Source organism: Amblyraja radiata, chromosome 10 (assembly GCF_010909765.2).
Source record: "Amblyraja radiata isolate CabotCenter1 chromosome 10, sAmbRad1.1.pri, whole genome shotgun sequence".
NCBI classification, from domain to species: domain Eukaryota; kingdom Metazoa; phylum Chordata; class Chondrichthyes; order Rajiformes; family Rajidae; genus Amblyraja; species Amblyraja radiata.
The window spans coordinates 18,401,662-18,418,578 of NC_045965.1; the positions used below are offsets into that span (position 1 = coordinate 18,401,662).

The window sequence follows — 16,917 nt, forward strand, 5'->3', positions numbered from 1 at the left end:
TAACTCTGTTGCCATGGTTCCATGCCATGTTTGATTTTCTAAGGGGAAGGATGTAGATGGTTTATGCATGCAACCTCAATACCACTAACCACGCCTTAGTTACCAATTATAATAATGCCTTCTTCTCCTTCTGCGCGGTACAGTAGTAGACTGGAGACAATGACTGCAGATGTGTGTTTAACCCTGTGTTCTCATTAAAGACTAGTGTAAAGTACAAGTGTGTTTGATCACTCATTTACACCCTCACCACCCACATAAAACAAGCTAAAGAACACTACAAAAATACATTTAACACATACTAAAAAATCAACGAAGAAGAAAGGGTGGCAGCAATGAGGGGATCAGGTTAGATCTCTGGTGATATGGATGCAGAGCAAGTCAAAGCTGTTGACCATCTCCATAGCGCCCCGTAGATGTGGATAGGGTTGTGTTCACCCCTCTGTCCTACCCCCCCCCCCCCCCCCAGCTTTCTTAGTTCAACCACCAACTCCCTCCTCGTGCTGACATGAAGGACTAGATTGTTCTGACACCACGGCACAATGTTCTCCATCACTTTCCTGTACACCTTGTCATAATTGACGTTGATCTGGCTGACAACAATGGTACCATGTGAGTTAAAGATCGTTGCCGCTTTCCTGAGCCATATAGTCAGATGTACTAGGAGTAGAGGATGAGCATGATGGGGTTTATGTTATGATCAATTCGACCCAACAGTACAGATCTTTCAAATCTTAACTTAATCATACAAGGAGACCAATTGATTTCAACATCTATATATTTCCAGGGTTTTTTGCATTGTTATTGTAGTCCTACCCTTCAAGCATTCATTGCATAAAGGAATGCATCCAGGCATCAGTATTCAACTTTGCAGCAACTAAATGTAAAATTAGATCAGTGAAAAAAATGAGATTTAAATGGGATGAAAATAAGGAGTGTTGAATATTTCAATTTGTAAATACGTGTACCTCACAAAATTCGGGAAATATTAAAGGACATAAAACAGATTAAGCTTGTTCTATAAACATCAGAGCTCATAACAAAATGGTATTTATCCTCCAGCTCTGGGAAAGGGTAGCGATTTGTAAAGAATTTAAAACCACTGAGGGAGTTTTTAGTTAACAGGCCAATAAACCAAAAGAGCTGGCATCAGAGCACAATATGAATCTTACACTGGAAACAACAAATTGGTGTTTGCAAAGCATTGCCTATCTCTTTACACCACCCAAAGGAGTGTGAAGAAAGAAAGACACAAAGTGCTGGATTAGCTCAGCAGGTCAGGCAACATCTCTGGAGAAAAAGGATCGGTGACGTTTCAGGCAGGGACCCTCTTCAGCCTGAATGTGGGGATAGGGAGGTGGGACTGGAAGCAAGAAAAAAACAGAATAAATCAGGGCCAGCAACAGATTACCTCAGGCAGGGTGGTTCCCTGATAAGCAAATTATTGGCAAGGGACAGTGTGATTCCATGAGGGATACATTGTTGCAAACTGGGGAACTTGTTAACTGACCTTTAGTGGAGGGAGAGTGGGAAGCTAGTGGGAACCTAAAAATGAAAAATATTACATTCACACGGCTGGGTTGTAAACTGCCCAAATGAAATATGAGGTACTGTTCCTCCAATTTGCATGTGGCCTTAAGGGCCTGTCCCACTGTACGAGGTAATTCAAGAGCTCTCCCGAGTTCTAAAAAAACCCAAACTCGTGGTAAGCACGTAGAATGTACGTAGTGGGTACGTCGGAGCTCGGGACGTCTCTTAGCAGCTCGTAACGCTAACGGCAGGTACTCGGGAAACGCGGTAAGCTCCTGAAGACTCGTGAAGCTTTTTCAACATGTTGAAAAATGTCCACGAGAGACCCGAGTACCCACGAGCAGCTATTACCGTAATTCTCTGAGTTCGAATCAGGGGAAACTCGGGAGAACTCTTGAATTAGCTCATACAGTGGGACAGGCCCTTTACTCTGACCATGGAGGATAAAAGAGGTCCAGAACAGAAAGCTCAGTATGGTCATGGGAAAGGGATTTAAAATGGTTAGCCACTGGGAGATCCAGGCCATGACTGACCGAGCATAACTGTTCAGCGAAACAGTCGCTGAGTCTACGCTTGGTTTACACGACGTAAAGGAGGGTGAAGGGTCCAATCCGAGACATCGTCTTTCTATTTCCTCCAGAGATGCTGCCTGTCTCGCTGAAGTCCTCCAACATTTTGTGTTTTGCTTGAGATTCCATCATCTTCATTCATGTGTAACCGAAGGGCCAATATGATGGGCCAGGTTCTTAGTTCTAATCTGTCACTACATTTCATGCAATTATTCAGTTGCTTTTGAGCAGCGAAATATATCACACACAAAAATCAGCCTGTATGTGTCTCTAAAGTCCTAACATGTCCTCCTAAATATAAAGTATTGGGCGTAGTGGTAGAATTGTTGCCTTAAAGCGCCAGTGACATAAAAGTAGTATTACAACAGCGCCAGAGCCCCAGGTTCAATGCTGACTACGGGTGCTGTCTCTATGGACTTTGTACGTTCTCCCCGTGAGTTTTCTCCGAGTGCTCCGGTTTCCTCCCACACTCCAAAGAGGTACAGGTTTGTAGGTCACTTGGCTTCGGTAAAATTGTAAATTGTCCCTAGTGTAAGTGTACGGGGTTCGATGGTCGGTGGGCTGAAGGGCCTGTTTCCGCGCTGTATCTCTGAACTAAAACTAAACTCAGCGGGTCGGGCAGCATCCGTGGAGGGAGATGGACGTTGGTTGGGTCACTCCTACACTCTTAAGCTTTTCAATTAAATGTTCTCAGCATTTAAAATTAAAATAAAAAACACCTTTGCAAACAGTCAACTGACCTTCTGACACGTATAATTAGTTTGAACAAACCGTGCAAAGTTTCCTGACAACTCCTGTAAAATGCACCGGTCAGGTGATCAGCGCCAACCGCCGCGCTGGGTCACGTGCCTCTCCTGGTGCAGGAGGCGCGCGCGCGCACCACCAAGCAACTGCGCATGCGCAGCAGGTCCGGTGCCACGCACTCGTCGTCCTGCACACGCGTGCGCATTGCGTTGGCTCAGAACGAGTAGGCCTCGGTACAGCCTCACCACTCCACACATTTGCACCGGCAGTTTTTCCCTCTTTAGAATCACTGTGTGGGAAGTATGGCTGGTTGGGCAGGATTTTCTGACGAGGAGGTGACGCGAATGAAGCAATTGAAAGGTAAAAATGTGCATTGAATGCGCGAGTTCGCTAATCTGTGAATGAGCATTGCTGACGTCCTTAATGTTTCACCCATGGGCTTTCCAATTAATGCACCTCCCTGGGCCTGAGTTGCTCCGAGAGAGAACGACGATTTCGGTTATATTGTCATCTTTCTCTTACCCCACAAAAATAAAGTAAACCCATCGATGTTAAAGCTCTAATTGTTCGGCTCTTAGCGGATTGCCTCAAGGAGTAGAAAGGTTATGTTAGAAGGAAATAGTTTGCACTTATTTCTGTAGTGCCATTGTTTCAAGATGCCCTGCACGATACGAGTTACTCGATCGTACAGAAAATACGGCAACCCATATGTTGTGCTTTTTTTTTTCAATTTCAGTCATATTTTAAAGTAGCACTTTTTTCCAGCTGCTCAAGATTTCCGTTTTTTTTTAAGGTCAAAATCACATGATTTTGTTTAAAATGGGTTAAAAACATTACCACTGCAGGATGACGTGAATGCAGATCTTATTTGTAAATATATTTGCGATGTTTCTTCGCTTGGTCTTGCCCTAATATTGCTTTTAAACCTAGAAGTATAGGGTGGTTGCACATAAGGTCATTGGGTCAAAGGGTGTGATGCATGGAGTAGCTCAATCCAGAAGGCAAGACAATTTCTGGCATACACTAGTAACACATGCAACACATATGTTCTTACCTGTTAAAAGCTGCCAAAATGGTCAATTTTTGTGCTGTATAAAATTGTGGAAATAGGGGTAACTGAGTGAAAACCGCCAAAATCACTACTGCTCAATGACTTGCGAAAGAGCAGCGTGCCAGCGGATTGAGCGCAAGTCCCGGCCCAAGACCGCCCGGGGCTGGAGGGTGACTGAGCGCTCTGAACCAAATGCTCTAGTATCTTCGCTCTGAACTCAAGCACCAAGGTGTAAGCAGCCAAAGGAGTGCATCCCTCAGAACAACCCCTCCCCGGGGTCAGCGCTGTCCGCCACATCTCTCCCTGTGTGGCCACACTGTCACACAAGGGGCCGGGTGGAGCGGCTCCGGGTAGTGGAGACACGGGTACGAAAACCCGGCAACGTCTCTGTCAGCTGCAGCAGAGTTGGGGACAGTCTGGCCCCTCCGCCCACCCAAAGTCACTGACCGCGCTGCACCGGCACCCCGACCACACACACACACACCCCAGACCACCCAGCATCGACCCCGTCAACTGCAGCCGAGTTGGGGACAGTCTGGTCCCTCCGTCCACCCAGAGTCACTGACCGCGCTGCACCAGCACCCTGACCCCACCCCGAGGCTGTCATAGGGAGAACATAGATTGCTAAGGATTTGGACACGCTCGAGGCAGGAAACATGTTCCCGATGTTGGGGGAGTCCAGAACCAGGGGACACAGTTTAAGAATAAGGAGTAAGCCATTTAGAACGGAGACGAGGAAACACCTTTTCTCACCGAGAGGAATTCTCTGCCTCAGTGGGCGGTGGAGGCAGGTTCTCTGGATGCTTTCAAGAGAGAGCTAGATAGGGGAGAAGGCAGGAACGAGGTACTGATTGGGGATGATCAGCCATGATCACATTGAAGCTGGCTCGAAGGACCGAATGGCCTACTCCTGCACCTATTGTCTATTGCATGAATTCCATACAGACAGCACCCATAGTTAGGATCGAACCTGGGGCTCTGGCGCTGTAGTAACACTGCTTTTATGTCACTGTGCCGCCCTGACAATATATGACAATAAACTAAACAGATCTGACATTACAATGGAATGTGCAAGCTGATAAGTTGAGTGAAAATTGCAGTTTGACGTCAAATTACTTGTAATATATCGATGCATGTCAGGCAATTGATGCATATTAGAGTTATACAGAGACCACCAATCTTTTGTTTGTGAATTCCCTTCTAGTTGTTAAGTAGTGTCAGTAACCTTGCTTTGCAGACGATCCTAATACTTTGGTTGTGAAAATAACTAGAAGTTTAGTGTAATTAGGCTAAATGGTTGTTTTTAAATCTTGATTGATTCATTGATGTCCTTCACAAAAGGCCCTATAACATTTAGCTTTGTGTCCCTGCTTCTTGAAAATGTCAATGACGTTTGTTGCCATGGAGTTGGGTAATAAATTAAAAAACTTCCAACTGTATTGTGCCTTTCATTACTCCCCCAAAAAAGCCAAATGAAGTACTTGGTCACAGGTGGAAGGGCCTTGTTTGTTAGTTGTCCGTATACTGTTTTTATTTTGTTTAAATCACAGCAAAAAGATTCTGGCTCTGACAGCATCGGCACTGCACCAAGATATCACCTACGATAATGTATTCAAGCTGCAGATTAGCGTTTAAGTTCATGACATTCTGTTAGGGAATTGGTGAATCCTTAAAAAGTATTGAATAGTTCTGACACAGGTTATGACCCATTTGGTCTATTTTGTGCCTGGAGTGAAAACGAGCAGCCCAGCCATATCACATCTACAAATGTTTGGCATAAAGCCTGCATGTCATGGCTTCCCAAGTACACTTCTTTCTTTTTAAATATTTTTTTTGTTTACAATCCTTTCCCTATTCCTACAACACCACCCCTTCCTCCCTGTCCACTTCCAGAGACTATCGCCATTGTTCTCTAATCCTACCAAGCCCTGTGCCCATTTTTTGAAAGAGAAATAGGCTTTTCCTTTGCCTCATCTGATCCAAAAAGAAAAACCATAGCATCTGAACTTCCTTATGTCTACACTATTCCAAGTTGGGCAATCCCCTAAAATCGATTCTACACTCTCCAGTGTAATCGCACCTCAACCTTTTTCAACCAATGGATTAAGTTTCGTTGAATCATGGAATTACTTTTTTTTAATGAGTGATGTAGCATTTTCCCTCTTCTCCCCTTCCTCATTGAATCAATTACTCAAAATCGTAGATCTTGATGCCTGTTTCGTTGAACCAGCTGCTTATGAACAGCTTTCTTCTTATATACCCAAATTAAGCCACTTGTGATTGTGCAATGTCCATTAAATTTCCACACAATTTTCATTGTTTTATGGAGACCAACACAGATTCCCGAGTCTAACCTTGTGAAGTAATGATTAGAGAGGTAAATTTGGTCGAAAAAGAAAAAGCAGTATGCGCAAAGTCTAGGGAGATAAAACCTAACGACCTTTGAGGAGTATAATAAAAGTAGGGAATTAGGAGAGCCAAAATAGGCCATGAAATGTCCTTGGTAAATTGGATTAAAGAGAATCTAAACGCATTTGATATCTCTCTCTTATCTATCTATCTATCTATCTATCTATATTTAAAACTCTGTGTGTGTCTGGCTGTGTGTGTTTCTGACTTGTGGCTGCCAGCCTTTGATTCGTTGCTACGCCAACACCCTACCCACAAACGTCCTGATTTTTTCCATTTCGGTAGAGATTTCACTTTTCATTCCAAGTATCCACTCATTAAATTTTGTCGTGTTTATGTACACATTTTTAATAAAATCCTTCTTCCCCCCCCCACTCACTCATTTTGTCGCCTCCTGCTTGCCAGCGACCATAACGGCTGCTGGTGCCCGCATCTCGCCTCAAAGACGCCATTTAAAAACAGACGCACTGCTGATTCCTGAGCCGCTTGAGTTGGAAGACCACGTCTCCCGTGGGGGCTACGGGTAGGGAACGGCTGCGTTGGGGGAGCAGACCCAACGGGTCTGCACTTGGTCTAGTATATTACTAAAACTCATCTTGGACAATTAATTGGACATACAATTTTGGACCCACCTTACTCACCATTGTCCCGTGATGCAAATGAAACAAATTTTGTTCAGATTGATGGTATATTTTACAAGTTATTAACATTTTAAACTTTACAACAAACACATTTTTAAAAAAAACACTTTTCCACTTGCCCTGCCCGTCAGCAGCGTTCCACCTCACAATGATGTTACAATGGGATCCCGAATTTCAAGGGGCGCTGGTGTCTTGAAGAGCTTTATGGTGATTCCCATCAGCTTCATTGGTGCTCAGAGAGAGGAGAACAAGGATCTGAACATGTTTTAAACAATTCATCAGAACGGAAATGAATGCCACAGTTCTGTAGTTGTGGATGTGGAAGTGATAGTAGAAGCGCACCCAGTCCCATTTTATTTTCTAAGGCCAAAAGACACCCTTAAGTAATTTTTTTTAAGTTTCTGGTGATGTCAGTTGCAGAAGAAATATGAGTGAAAACAATAGCCTATATTAGATATTTTTTACTTGACCAGGCAGCTAACATTTCATTGAATCACATTGCAACAGTATTAAGCTGTACTGTACGAAAGTGTCAAGAGAGAGTTTATTGCCATGTGTCCCAGATAGGACAATTACATTGTCCTGCTTGTGGTGAAATCATTGGACAAAGTCAGCATGGATTTACAAAAGGTAAATCATGTCTGACGAATCTTATAGAATTTTCGAGGATGTAACTAGTAGCGTGGATAGGGGAGAACCAGTGGATGTGGTGTATCTGGACTTCCAGAAGGCTTTCGACAAGGTCCCACATAAGAGATTAGTTTACAAACTTAAAGCACACGGCATTGGGGGTTCAGTATTGATGTGGATAGAGAACTGGCTGGCAAACAGGAAGCAAAGAGTAGGAGTAAACGGGTCCTTTTCACAATGGCAGGCAGTGACTAGTGGGGTACCGCAAGGCTCAGTGCTGGGACCCCAGCTATTTACAATATATATTAATGATCTGGATGAGGGAATTGAAGGCAATATCTCCAAGTTTGCGGATGACACTAAGCTGGGGGGCAGTGTTAGCTGTGAGGAGGATGCTAGGAGACTGCAAGGTGACTTGGATAGGCTGGGTGAGTGGGCAAATGTTTGGCAGATGCAGTATAATGTGGATAAATGTGAGGTTATCCATTTTGGTGGCAAAAACGGGAAAGCAGACTATTATCTAAATGGTGGCCGACTAGGAAAAGGGGAGATGCAGCGAGACCTGGGTGTCATGGTACACCAGTCATTGAAAGTGGGCATGCAGGTGCAGCAGGCAGTGAAGAAAGCGAATGGTATGTTAGCTTTCATAGCAAAAGGATTTGAGTATAGGAGCAGGGAGGTTCTACTGCAGTTGTACAGGGTCTTGGTGAGACCACACCTGGAGTATTGCGTACAGTTTTGGTCTCCAAATCTGAGGAAGGACATTATTGCCATAGAGGGAGTGCAGAGAAGGTTCACCAGACTGATTCCTGGGATGTCAGGACTGTCTTATGAAGAAAGACTGGATAGACTTGGTTTATACTCTCTAGAATTTAGGAGATTGAGAGGGGATCTTATAGAAACTTACAAAATTCTTAAGGGGTTGGACAGGCTAGATGCAGGAAGATTGCTCCCGATGTTGGGGAAGTCCAGGACAAGGGGTCACAGCTTAAGGATAAGGGGGAAATCCTTTAAAACCGAGATGAGAAGAACTTTTTTCACACAGAGAGTGGTGAATCTCTGGAACTCCCTGCCACAGAGGGTAGTCGAGGCCAGTTCATTGGCTATATTTAAGAGGGAGTTAGATGTGGCCCTTGTGGCTAAGGGGATCAGAGGGTATGGAGAGAAGGCAGGTACGGGATACTGAGTTGGATGATCAGCCATGATCATATTGAATGGCGGTGCAGGCTCGAAGGGCCGAATGGCCTACTCCTGCACCTAATTTCTATGTTTCTATGTTTCTATATATTGCCATGACCTTTTGATTAATCCATAACCTTTTAATCCTAAAGGGAGAAATCACTGTTCAAATTGAATTACAGGTTTTCAATATAATTAACAATGTTGCAAGATATAACTGGTCTCGTTTGGCTGTATAGAGAAGTGCATGGATATTTTTGAAGCAAAAAATGTGGGAGGCGGGGTTTAAAGCTGTTTATTTAAACTGCATCTTTCCTGGACAATGCAATGCTTTAAGGAGTCAACATGATTTGGAATTACAAAATAAAATAGTTCAAAACTCTTAATTATATGTGTTATAATTGACATAGATTACTGAGGCAGCATTCAGATGAAGTCAACCAGAAAAAAAAGCTTCATTCGACTGAAGAAGAGTCTGTGCAAATCCAATCTTTTGAACACTATGGAATAGGTTTATGCTTTTGTGGGAGAAATACATTTGTTTCTAAAAGAGTTGACTTGTGCAAACCATGTCCACATTAGTAAGGATTAATAGTTCATGATACCTATAGACTTCCTGTTCATGTGTTTCTGCATGTTGAAAGTCTGGCATCAAATCATGGGTGGGGAGATTGGGTGCCAGTCTGTCTGTCTCCCATCTTGCTACCTGAGTTCCAATTTAAGTATTTCTTAAGGTCTTAGCGACATCATGGCTCTGCGGTATAATAAATAATAGACAGGTTGTGTAGCAAAATCAAGAAACTTAAGCCAGCCACTGTTTATCTTGATGCAAGCAGGTTTTGTTAAATGCTCATAGTTTGAACATAAGCATTATTCATTTAGACAAGTGTATTTTCAAAGGAGTCACCAGGCTGGCACATACTCCAAAACTGCCTGAATTATAAATCAGAAATAAAACAACTGCATTTTTGTTGATAATGTGTAGTACATTCACTTAATTTAGCATTAAGATGGGAAAACATAAGGTTGCTGCTGAGCTCTTTCCTGAAAAGTCATTAAAATGTTTAAAACTTTTAAAACTGGTTTGAGGGAATTCAGTCTTTATAGAATCACTGGATTGAATAAAGCAAACAAATTCTGAAAGTGTGCGACAAATCATTTCATTCAGTGGTTAAAATATAATGGATATTTTCTAGTGTTCAGATCAATAATATTGTTTTGGTTATTTTTAACAAAAGAATCTTGAATGTAAGCAGAAAATGCTGGTTACTTCAAAAGAGGTGGCATCTTTGGAAAAATAAACAGTTACCATTTCAATTCCAAGAATCTTTGTCAGAACTGGAAAGAGTTTTTAAAATAAGTAACTTCTTAGTTGCAGAGGAGGTGGGAGGAATGTTCAAAACAAATAGAATATCTGATAAGATGAGGACAGGTCAAATTAGTACAGCAGTTAGAAGGTACACAAAAATGCTGGAGAAACTCAGCGGGTGAGGCAGCATCTATGGAGCGAAGGAAATAGGTGACGTTTCGGGTCGAGACCCTTCTTCAGCCGTTAGAGGCCGATTATGCCACCTTGCCTGATTGTGAAGCTGATAGCAGGTCACTCTATTCCAATGGAGAAAGAAGCATTGAGCTAAAATCACAGGGTTAGGGCTAGTTTCCTCAATTTGGAGATCCAAACCCCAAAAAGGTTGTAACATACTCAATATTCTTCCAAATGTAACTTAAATTTATATTACTATTTTAAAACAGTTATGCCTCTTTTACTTCAGTTTATATGAGGTAATGCAACATTTTGGGGTTAGATTTATTTGCCAATTATACATTCTTGATTTAATCTAGTTGCATTTTGAAACTGATCACTGCTTTCCAAGAGGCGCACAGAATTGAAAATTGTGAAATGCTAAATGTTACCTTTAAAGAGGCAATATTTACCTTGGTTAAATTCTGTTCCAGCCAGTGCTCCTTAAACTTTTTTTTCTTGGCACCTGTTCATATGACATAAAGATTCACTTCAACTCTTATCCAAACTAGACACAACAGGTTGGAGTAACTCAGCGGGACAGGCAGCATCTCTTGGAGAGAAGAAATGGGTGACGTTCCAGGTCGAGGCCCTTCTTCAGACTATCCTAATCCTTATCCTAACTAACTCATCCTAATTGCACAGAACTTCAAATTCCTTTCTTCTGTCTTACTTTTCTTCCACAAATTTGGAGCTTCCATAATATAGTAGTGCTGCAAATCCATCTTGCATCATGCTGTACTTTTTGCCTTTGGTACTATAGATTCCAAATCTTGACACCCAAAGCAATTCCACATGCCAATTATTGCAAATATAAAGTAAGCATTTGGATTTTGGCCAATCTGGAAGTTTAACATTTTAAGAATATTTTTACGTGGTTCAGTGGTTCAATTTTGATAATGTACCGACAAGAAATGTAAGTTCTAATTGCTTATCAGAAGCAGAAATCATAATCTCTTCCATCTGTGAAACATTGAGAAATGGACAAAGACTACCTGTCAAAAGAGAATGGAAGCAAGAAGGCAGGAAATTATAAGGTGGCTAGAGAGATCTAGTTGAGGATGTGAATGACAATAAAATGGGAATACGCAAGTGTTTGGTAAATAGTTTCTGACAGGAGTAGCAGGGTGGAGATGAGTTTAAGGTTGTGCATATTTACTATACAGACAATTCAACCCATCTGATGATTATGCATTGTTTAAGCATCTGGTCATTTTTTGTTTGTCATTCTTGGTAGGGTTGTGCATATTTCTTCCTCCCACACACCCATGTACAATCATTTCAATGGGGGGGGGGGGGGTTCAAACCAACAGTATTTGACATATTTTGAGTATGTAGGCAAAGAAAGATGAATAAATCCATCTTGTCCGACAGCTTGAGAGGTGAACTGATGTTTTGAAAGGTCTGTCTAAGTGTGGATCTACTCCACTGATGAGAGAAGTGAGATAGTTACACATGCAGATATAGAAATATACAATTATTATTAATACATGGTCTAAAGACATGACTTGAAGAATGGTGCTAAATTGTTTCTGGGATCGTGGAGCAGTTATCCCCTTTTTCTCACATACTTTACCAAAGAGTACATTTGTCAACAAACTGTTCCCACTTATTAACAAAATATTTTTGCTGTTTTGTCACTTTTATTTTTGTAAATGTGAAGTTTCTACAACAGATTCTTGTAAAAAAAAATCACCAATTGCATCCATTGCCAATGGTGATGCTTTAGCAGAATGTTGTATATCTCAGCTCTCTAGACCAAGTGTGTAAGAAGGAACTGCAGATGCTGGTTTAACCTGAAGATCACAAAAAGCTGGAATAACTCAGCGGGACAGGCAGCATCTCTAGAGAGTAGGAATGGATGACGTTTCAGGTCGAGACCCTTCTTCAGACAGTCTCGACCCGAAACTTCACCCATTCCTTCTCTCCAGAGATGCTGTCTGTCCCGCTGTTACTCCAGCTTTTTGTGTCTATCTCCAGACCAAATGATATTTCAGTAAACTTTACTTCCCTTCTTCCCAAAGTGCCCTAACTGTGAAATATGTTTACCAAATAAGGAAGAACTGCAAGACTTTAGACAAGGGGGTGCAAAAAATATTTTAATATACTCTCTAATCTGAAAGTGAGGACTGCACTTTCTTATGTTTTCCCTGTGCCATGACAATAATTGCATTTCCCTTTGTGGCTGTTCAAAAAGGAAAATTAAGTCAAAATATCAAGTGCAATGATGACATTCATTGTGCTTTATGCATTGGGGAACAGAAGCTATGTTGTTTTTTGATCAAATAAGGCACAGGCAAAATGTGTTGCCGGTGCTTTGCAAACCTTCCCTGAATTTCTGCTTCATGGAAGGACTGAAAATTTTCAGTTGATCTGGCCCTGATGTGTTGAACTGGCTTTCAAACTCTAACATCATTCATCGTGCGCCCTTTTTATTTTGTCTTTGCTCACCTCGCAATAAAAGAATGGATTAATAATCAACGTCAAATTTTATTAATCTTGTTTGCAATTTCTTTGTGGAAACTATAATTTACGACAATGGTATCCATAATCATGATGTCGCTCATAATTATTGAGGACCTCAGGTCAAACCTGTTGATTTGTAAAGAACATGCTCAGAAAGAAGGCACCTCAGCTGATAACCAAAGCGAAAATGTTACATAAAAATGTTAAATGTTTGGGTGCCAATTAGGTTCACATCTGAACAGATCATATGTATGCAAATGCTTGAATTAGCAGCTTAATTCCTCTCTCAAGAAGGCTTCCAGGAGACCAAACTTGTTTAATTGTAAGGTTGTGTTAAGTTGCTTCTAAGCAAGGCAGATTTTTTTATTTAATAAGTAATCAGAACAAAGAACCTAATATCAAGATAAGGGAGACATGAAACTGTAGATGTTGTTATCATGAGCAGAAAACAAAATGCTGGAAGAACTCAGTGGGTCCATGTGTGTGTGTGTGTACGTGTGTGTGTGTACTTGTTGGTGTGTATGTATACATACTGGACTTTTTCTCCCGTTTATCATATTGTTTACAGTGTACTATGTTTACATATTCTGTTGTGCTGCGCAAGTAAGAATTTAATGATTCTATCTGGAACATATGACAATAAAACACTCTTGACTCTTAAGGTATAACCTTGAGTCTCAATTGGTTCATGTTGAATTGTGGTGTCCAAATACAGTTTAAGTAATTCAATTAATAGTCAAGAATCGAGTGTGTTATTGTCATATGTCCCAGATAGTTACAATGATCACTTTAAATATAATTGGGACATCAAATGTCCAATCTACTTCAATGAGTGATGTTGCACTTTCCTACCTTTTAGTTGGGGTAGTTCTGTAAGCTACATGTGCTGTGTGTCCATTTGCCATGATATCTTAGACCTATAAGCGAGTTCGGTATTCCGACTGCACATGCCCAGGTCATAGCCACTAGCTATAAAACAGTCTCGGCAACGTTGGTGGTGCACTGTGTGCAGGCTTGTGTTTCGTTCGGGTTCAGGGTCAGCTCTCCGTCGCCGCGGATGCTGTTGAGTTGCTGTTGGGCTGTCCCTGTCCCCTACCCGGTGTCCCGTCCCTGTCCGGGGTGGCCCTGGGCTGCCGGGGCGGCCCCAGACGTGCAGCAGCTGCCTCCAGCTCGGCTCTGCCTATCCCGCCGGGTTGTCCGGCAGCCCTCCACCTCCACCCCTCCTTCCCTCAGTCCGACACCGAGATCCTGCTGAAGATGGGCAGCCGCCAGCTGGGCGGGCGACGGAGCCGCTGCTGCTGGAGTCGTCCTGGTCGGAGAGGGAGTCTGTGACAGGCTCCTGCCGGCCATGGGCAGGCCGGGCGCCCGCTGTTGCTGTCGGCAGCAGCAACCTCCTCCCCCTCCCTTGCCCAGCCCCAAGCTCAATCCAGGCCAGCTCCAACTCCAGGTTGGGGCTGAAGGTGCAGCCCAGTCTAGCGCCGGACTGCGCCCAGGCTGGCACTCTGGCGCAGGCGAGGCCGGGGCCCTCGCTCCTCCTCGTGGTTGTGGATGAAGTGGCTGTGGGTACCGTAGGAGCAGAAGCCGGTGGTGTGCAAGGTACGGCTTGTACTTGGGGTGGCGGCTGAGGGAGCTCGTCTCAGCCAGGCTGCGGGCCAACTGGCAGGTTCCTCTGCAGTTGGAGTGGGGCTGTGCTGGAGTTGGCACTGGCTGTGGGGGTCTGTGGGCCTGGGGCCGCTGGTGTCATTGAACCGGGCTGTCTGTTGGCCCAGCGGGAGAGGCGGAGGCGAGCTAGGGTTGGCGCTTCTCCACGCTGCCTGTGGGCCGGTGTCCCGTTGGTCTAGACATATCCGGCCCCCTCCTGGGCAGGGATCGGACACTCGGGGGGGGGGGGCGGGGGGGCCTGGGGAGTGGACCGTGGACGGTCCAGTGGTGATTTGGCAGCGCTTACGGTGCCCCCCACCCCCCCCCCCCCCCCCCCCCCCGGTTCCCCGCTGAAAAAAGACAATAAATTGGACCCAGACTATACTCACTGTATCTACAGTGCTTCGTTCGATTTATATTTATAGCGTTCGACCTTTGACAAATCCCACGATTCCTCGCGTTTTTCAGAATACCGAACTAGACAGTCCTGTTTCAACCACCAGATGTCATCAGTTGGCCTAGTTAACACTGTAATGATTTCCTGAAGATATCAGGTTGCACTCTTAATATTCTATCAGAATATCTTCTGAAGAATGAGAGCTGAAATAAAATAGTTGATTCATCTACGTCCTGAAAATCTCATTCAAGTATTGGTTTGGTTTAAAAGATGGGTGATCATCAGTCCTTGATAATGCAACTTGTAAGATAAAGAGCTAGCAACAAATGTCATACCATTCTTATCCACCAGTTGCTAAGTGGATCAGCAACAATCATGCAATTCTTGGAGGATACTTTCCAAGTTACCATTGTTTATTTAAAACTTCCAGAACGCTTAAACATTTAAGATTTTCTTCACTCCCCTATTCATCTTCAAAAGAAGTAAAATTCTCTAGCTCTTATTATAGGTATTTCAGATGTGATTACTTCAATAACAATGTGTTCACAGGTGGAAAGTGTTTCTTTTAAATATCCACTGCTGCCCAGATATTTTAAGTGTCATTTGCCAACTGTATCAGACATCTATATAAAACATGAAAAGATGCAACTTGAATGTCGGACCTTGTGACTATATAACACATAGTAGGTGTTAATTGATAAAAAGCTTCCCCATACCCCTGCATGCAGAACTTACTGTGTCCTGGCATTATATGAGTGATGACTAAGTTGGTCTTTGTTCCATTCCTACTCCCACCATTTATTCCAATCCTACGCCTACTATTTTAATGGAAACTGGATTTTACTATTAAACTATTTTATGAGAGAGACTAACATTAATTTCAGAAATGTCAAGTTCATTTTTATCACTGTTGTATCTACTGCACGATTTAGAACTAAAATCTCATAATTGACATTCTTTAATAGATGTTGTATTTCTTTCGCATTTCCACACTTAATGGGTTCAAATGTGCTATTAGGTTTGAGAGAGGAATAGCACCAAATAGACTGGACTAGACTAAGAATTTAAGGCTCCAACTAGGTAACAGCTTAGGCATCATCTGAGGCAAAAAAGAAACGCAGTTAATGTTTCCGGGTGTTCTTATGAAAGGTGCGTGTGAAACATGGACTCTATTAGAGGGGAAGTGAACGTTAATATGAGAGCGACAAGGAGACCGCACAAGAAAATATAAGCTGCCAACATAACTGGGAATCCAAATGTGATCTTATGGACATAGAAGTTGTCAAAGGGGACTACATGGAGAAGTGGGATTATTAAAGGTAAAAATTAAATTTCTTTATTTATATAGCACATTTTTAGTCAACTTGCCTTGACCCCAAAGTGCTTCACATAATTACATTCACACACACAGGCAAAGGTGGGTGAAGTGTCTTGCCCAAGGACACACACAGGCAAAGGTGGGTGAAGTGTCTTGCCCAAGGACACAACGACAGTATGCACTCCAAGCGGGATTCGAACCAGCTACCTTCCGGTTGCCAGCCGAACACTTAGCCCATTGTGCCATCTGTCGTCCCACTAAAATGGAAACTTGTACAAGATCCCAAATTAATGTTTTCCATTTATCTTCATAAGGGAAGAAAGTTCATAAGGGAGGAAAGCTTCCAAAGTAATAGTGAAAAACAAGATAGTTGAGACACTGCATACTTTAAAGTTAATAGCATAAACAAATTAGAACAGTTGGTTTAACTTAAGGTAGATAAGTTAGCGGGACTGGGTCCATTCTGAAACTTTGAGGAAAGTATAGGAGCTCTAACAATTATTTTCCAAAGATCTTGGGATTTACGAGATGCCAGGAAATGATGAGCAGTGCATATTGTTCAATAAAATGGAGCAAGCATAAGACCAGCAACGACAGGCCAGTTGGATTAATCTTGATGTTGGGGAGGTTTTTAAAAATATCAGCCTGGGACAAGATTAACTGTCATCTGGAGGAAAATAGATTAGGGCAAACTCTGTTCAACCAATTCAATAGAATTATTGGATGCCACAAAAAATAGAATTGAGGTTGATATCGTCAATGACAGACAAACAAACGGTAGGCTTTTGACAAAAGTCTTAGGCGCAAAGTTGAATAAAAGCAT

At 42.7% G+C, this 16,917-nt stretch overlaps 1 protein-coding gene across 3 annotated transcripts in view; it reads left to right on the forward strand.

Annotated features, from left to right (window-relative positions):
- The first annotated feature begins 3,010 nt into the window (after positions 1-3,010).
- Positions 3,011-16,917, forward strand: part of gorab (golgin, RAB6 interacting) — a 26,677-nt gene continuing 12,770 nt past the window's right edge. For all 3 annotated transcript variants that reach the window (XM_033028223.1, XM_033028226.1, XM_033028225.1), the window contains exon 1: positions 3,011-3,200. In XM_033028223.1, coding sequence (XP_032884114.1) covers positions 3,143-3,200 — 58 coding nt within the window. In that variant the 5' untranslated portion in view covers positions 3,011-3,142. The remainder of the gene's footprint in view (positions 3,201-16,917) is intronic.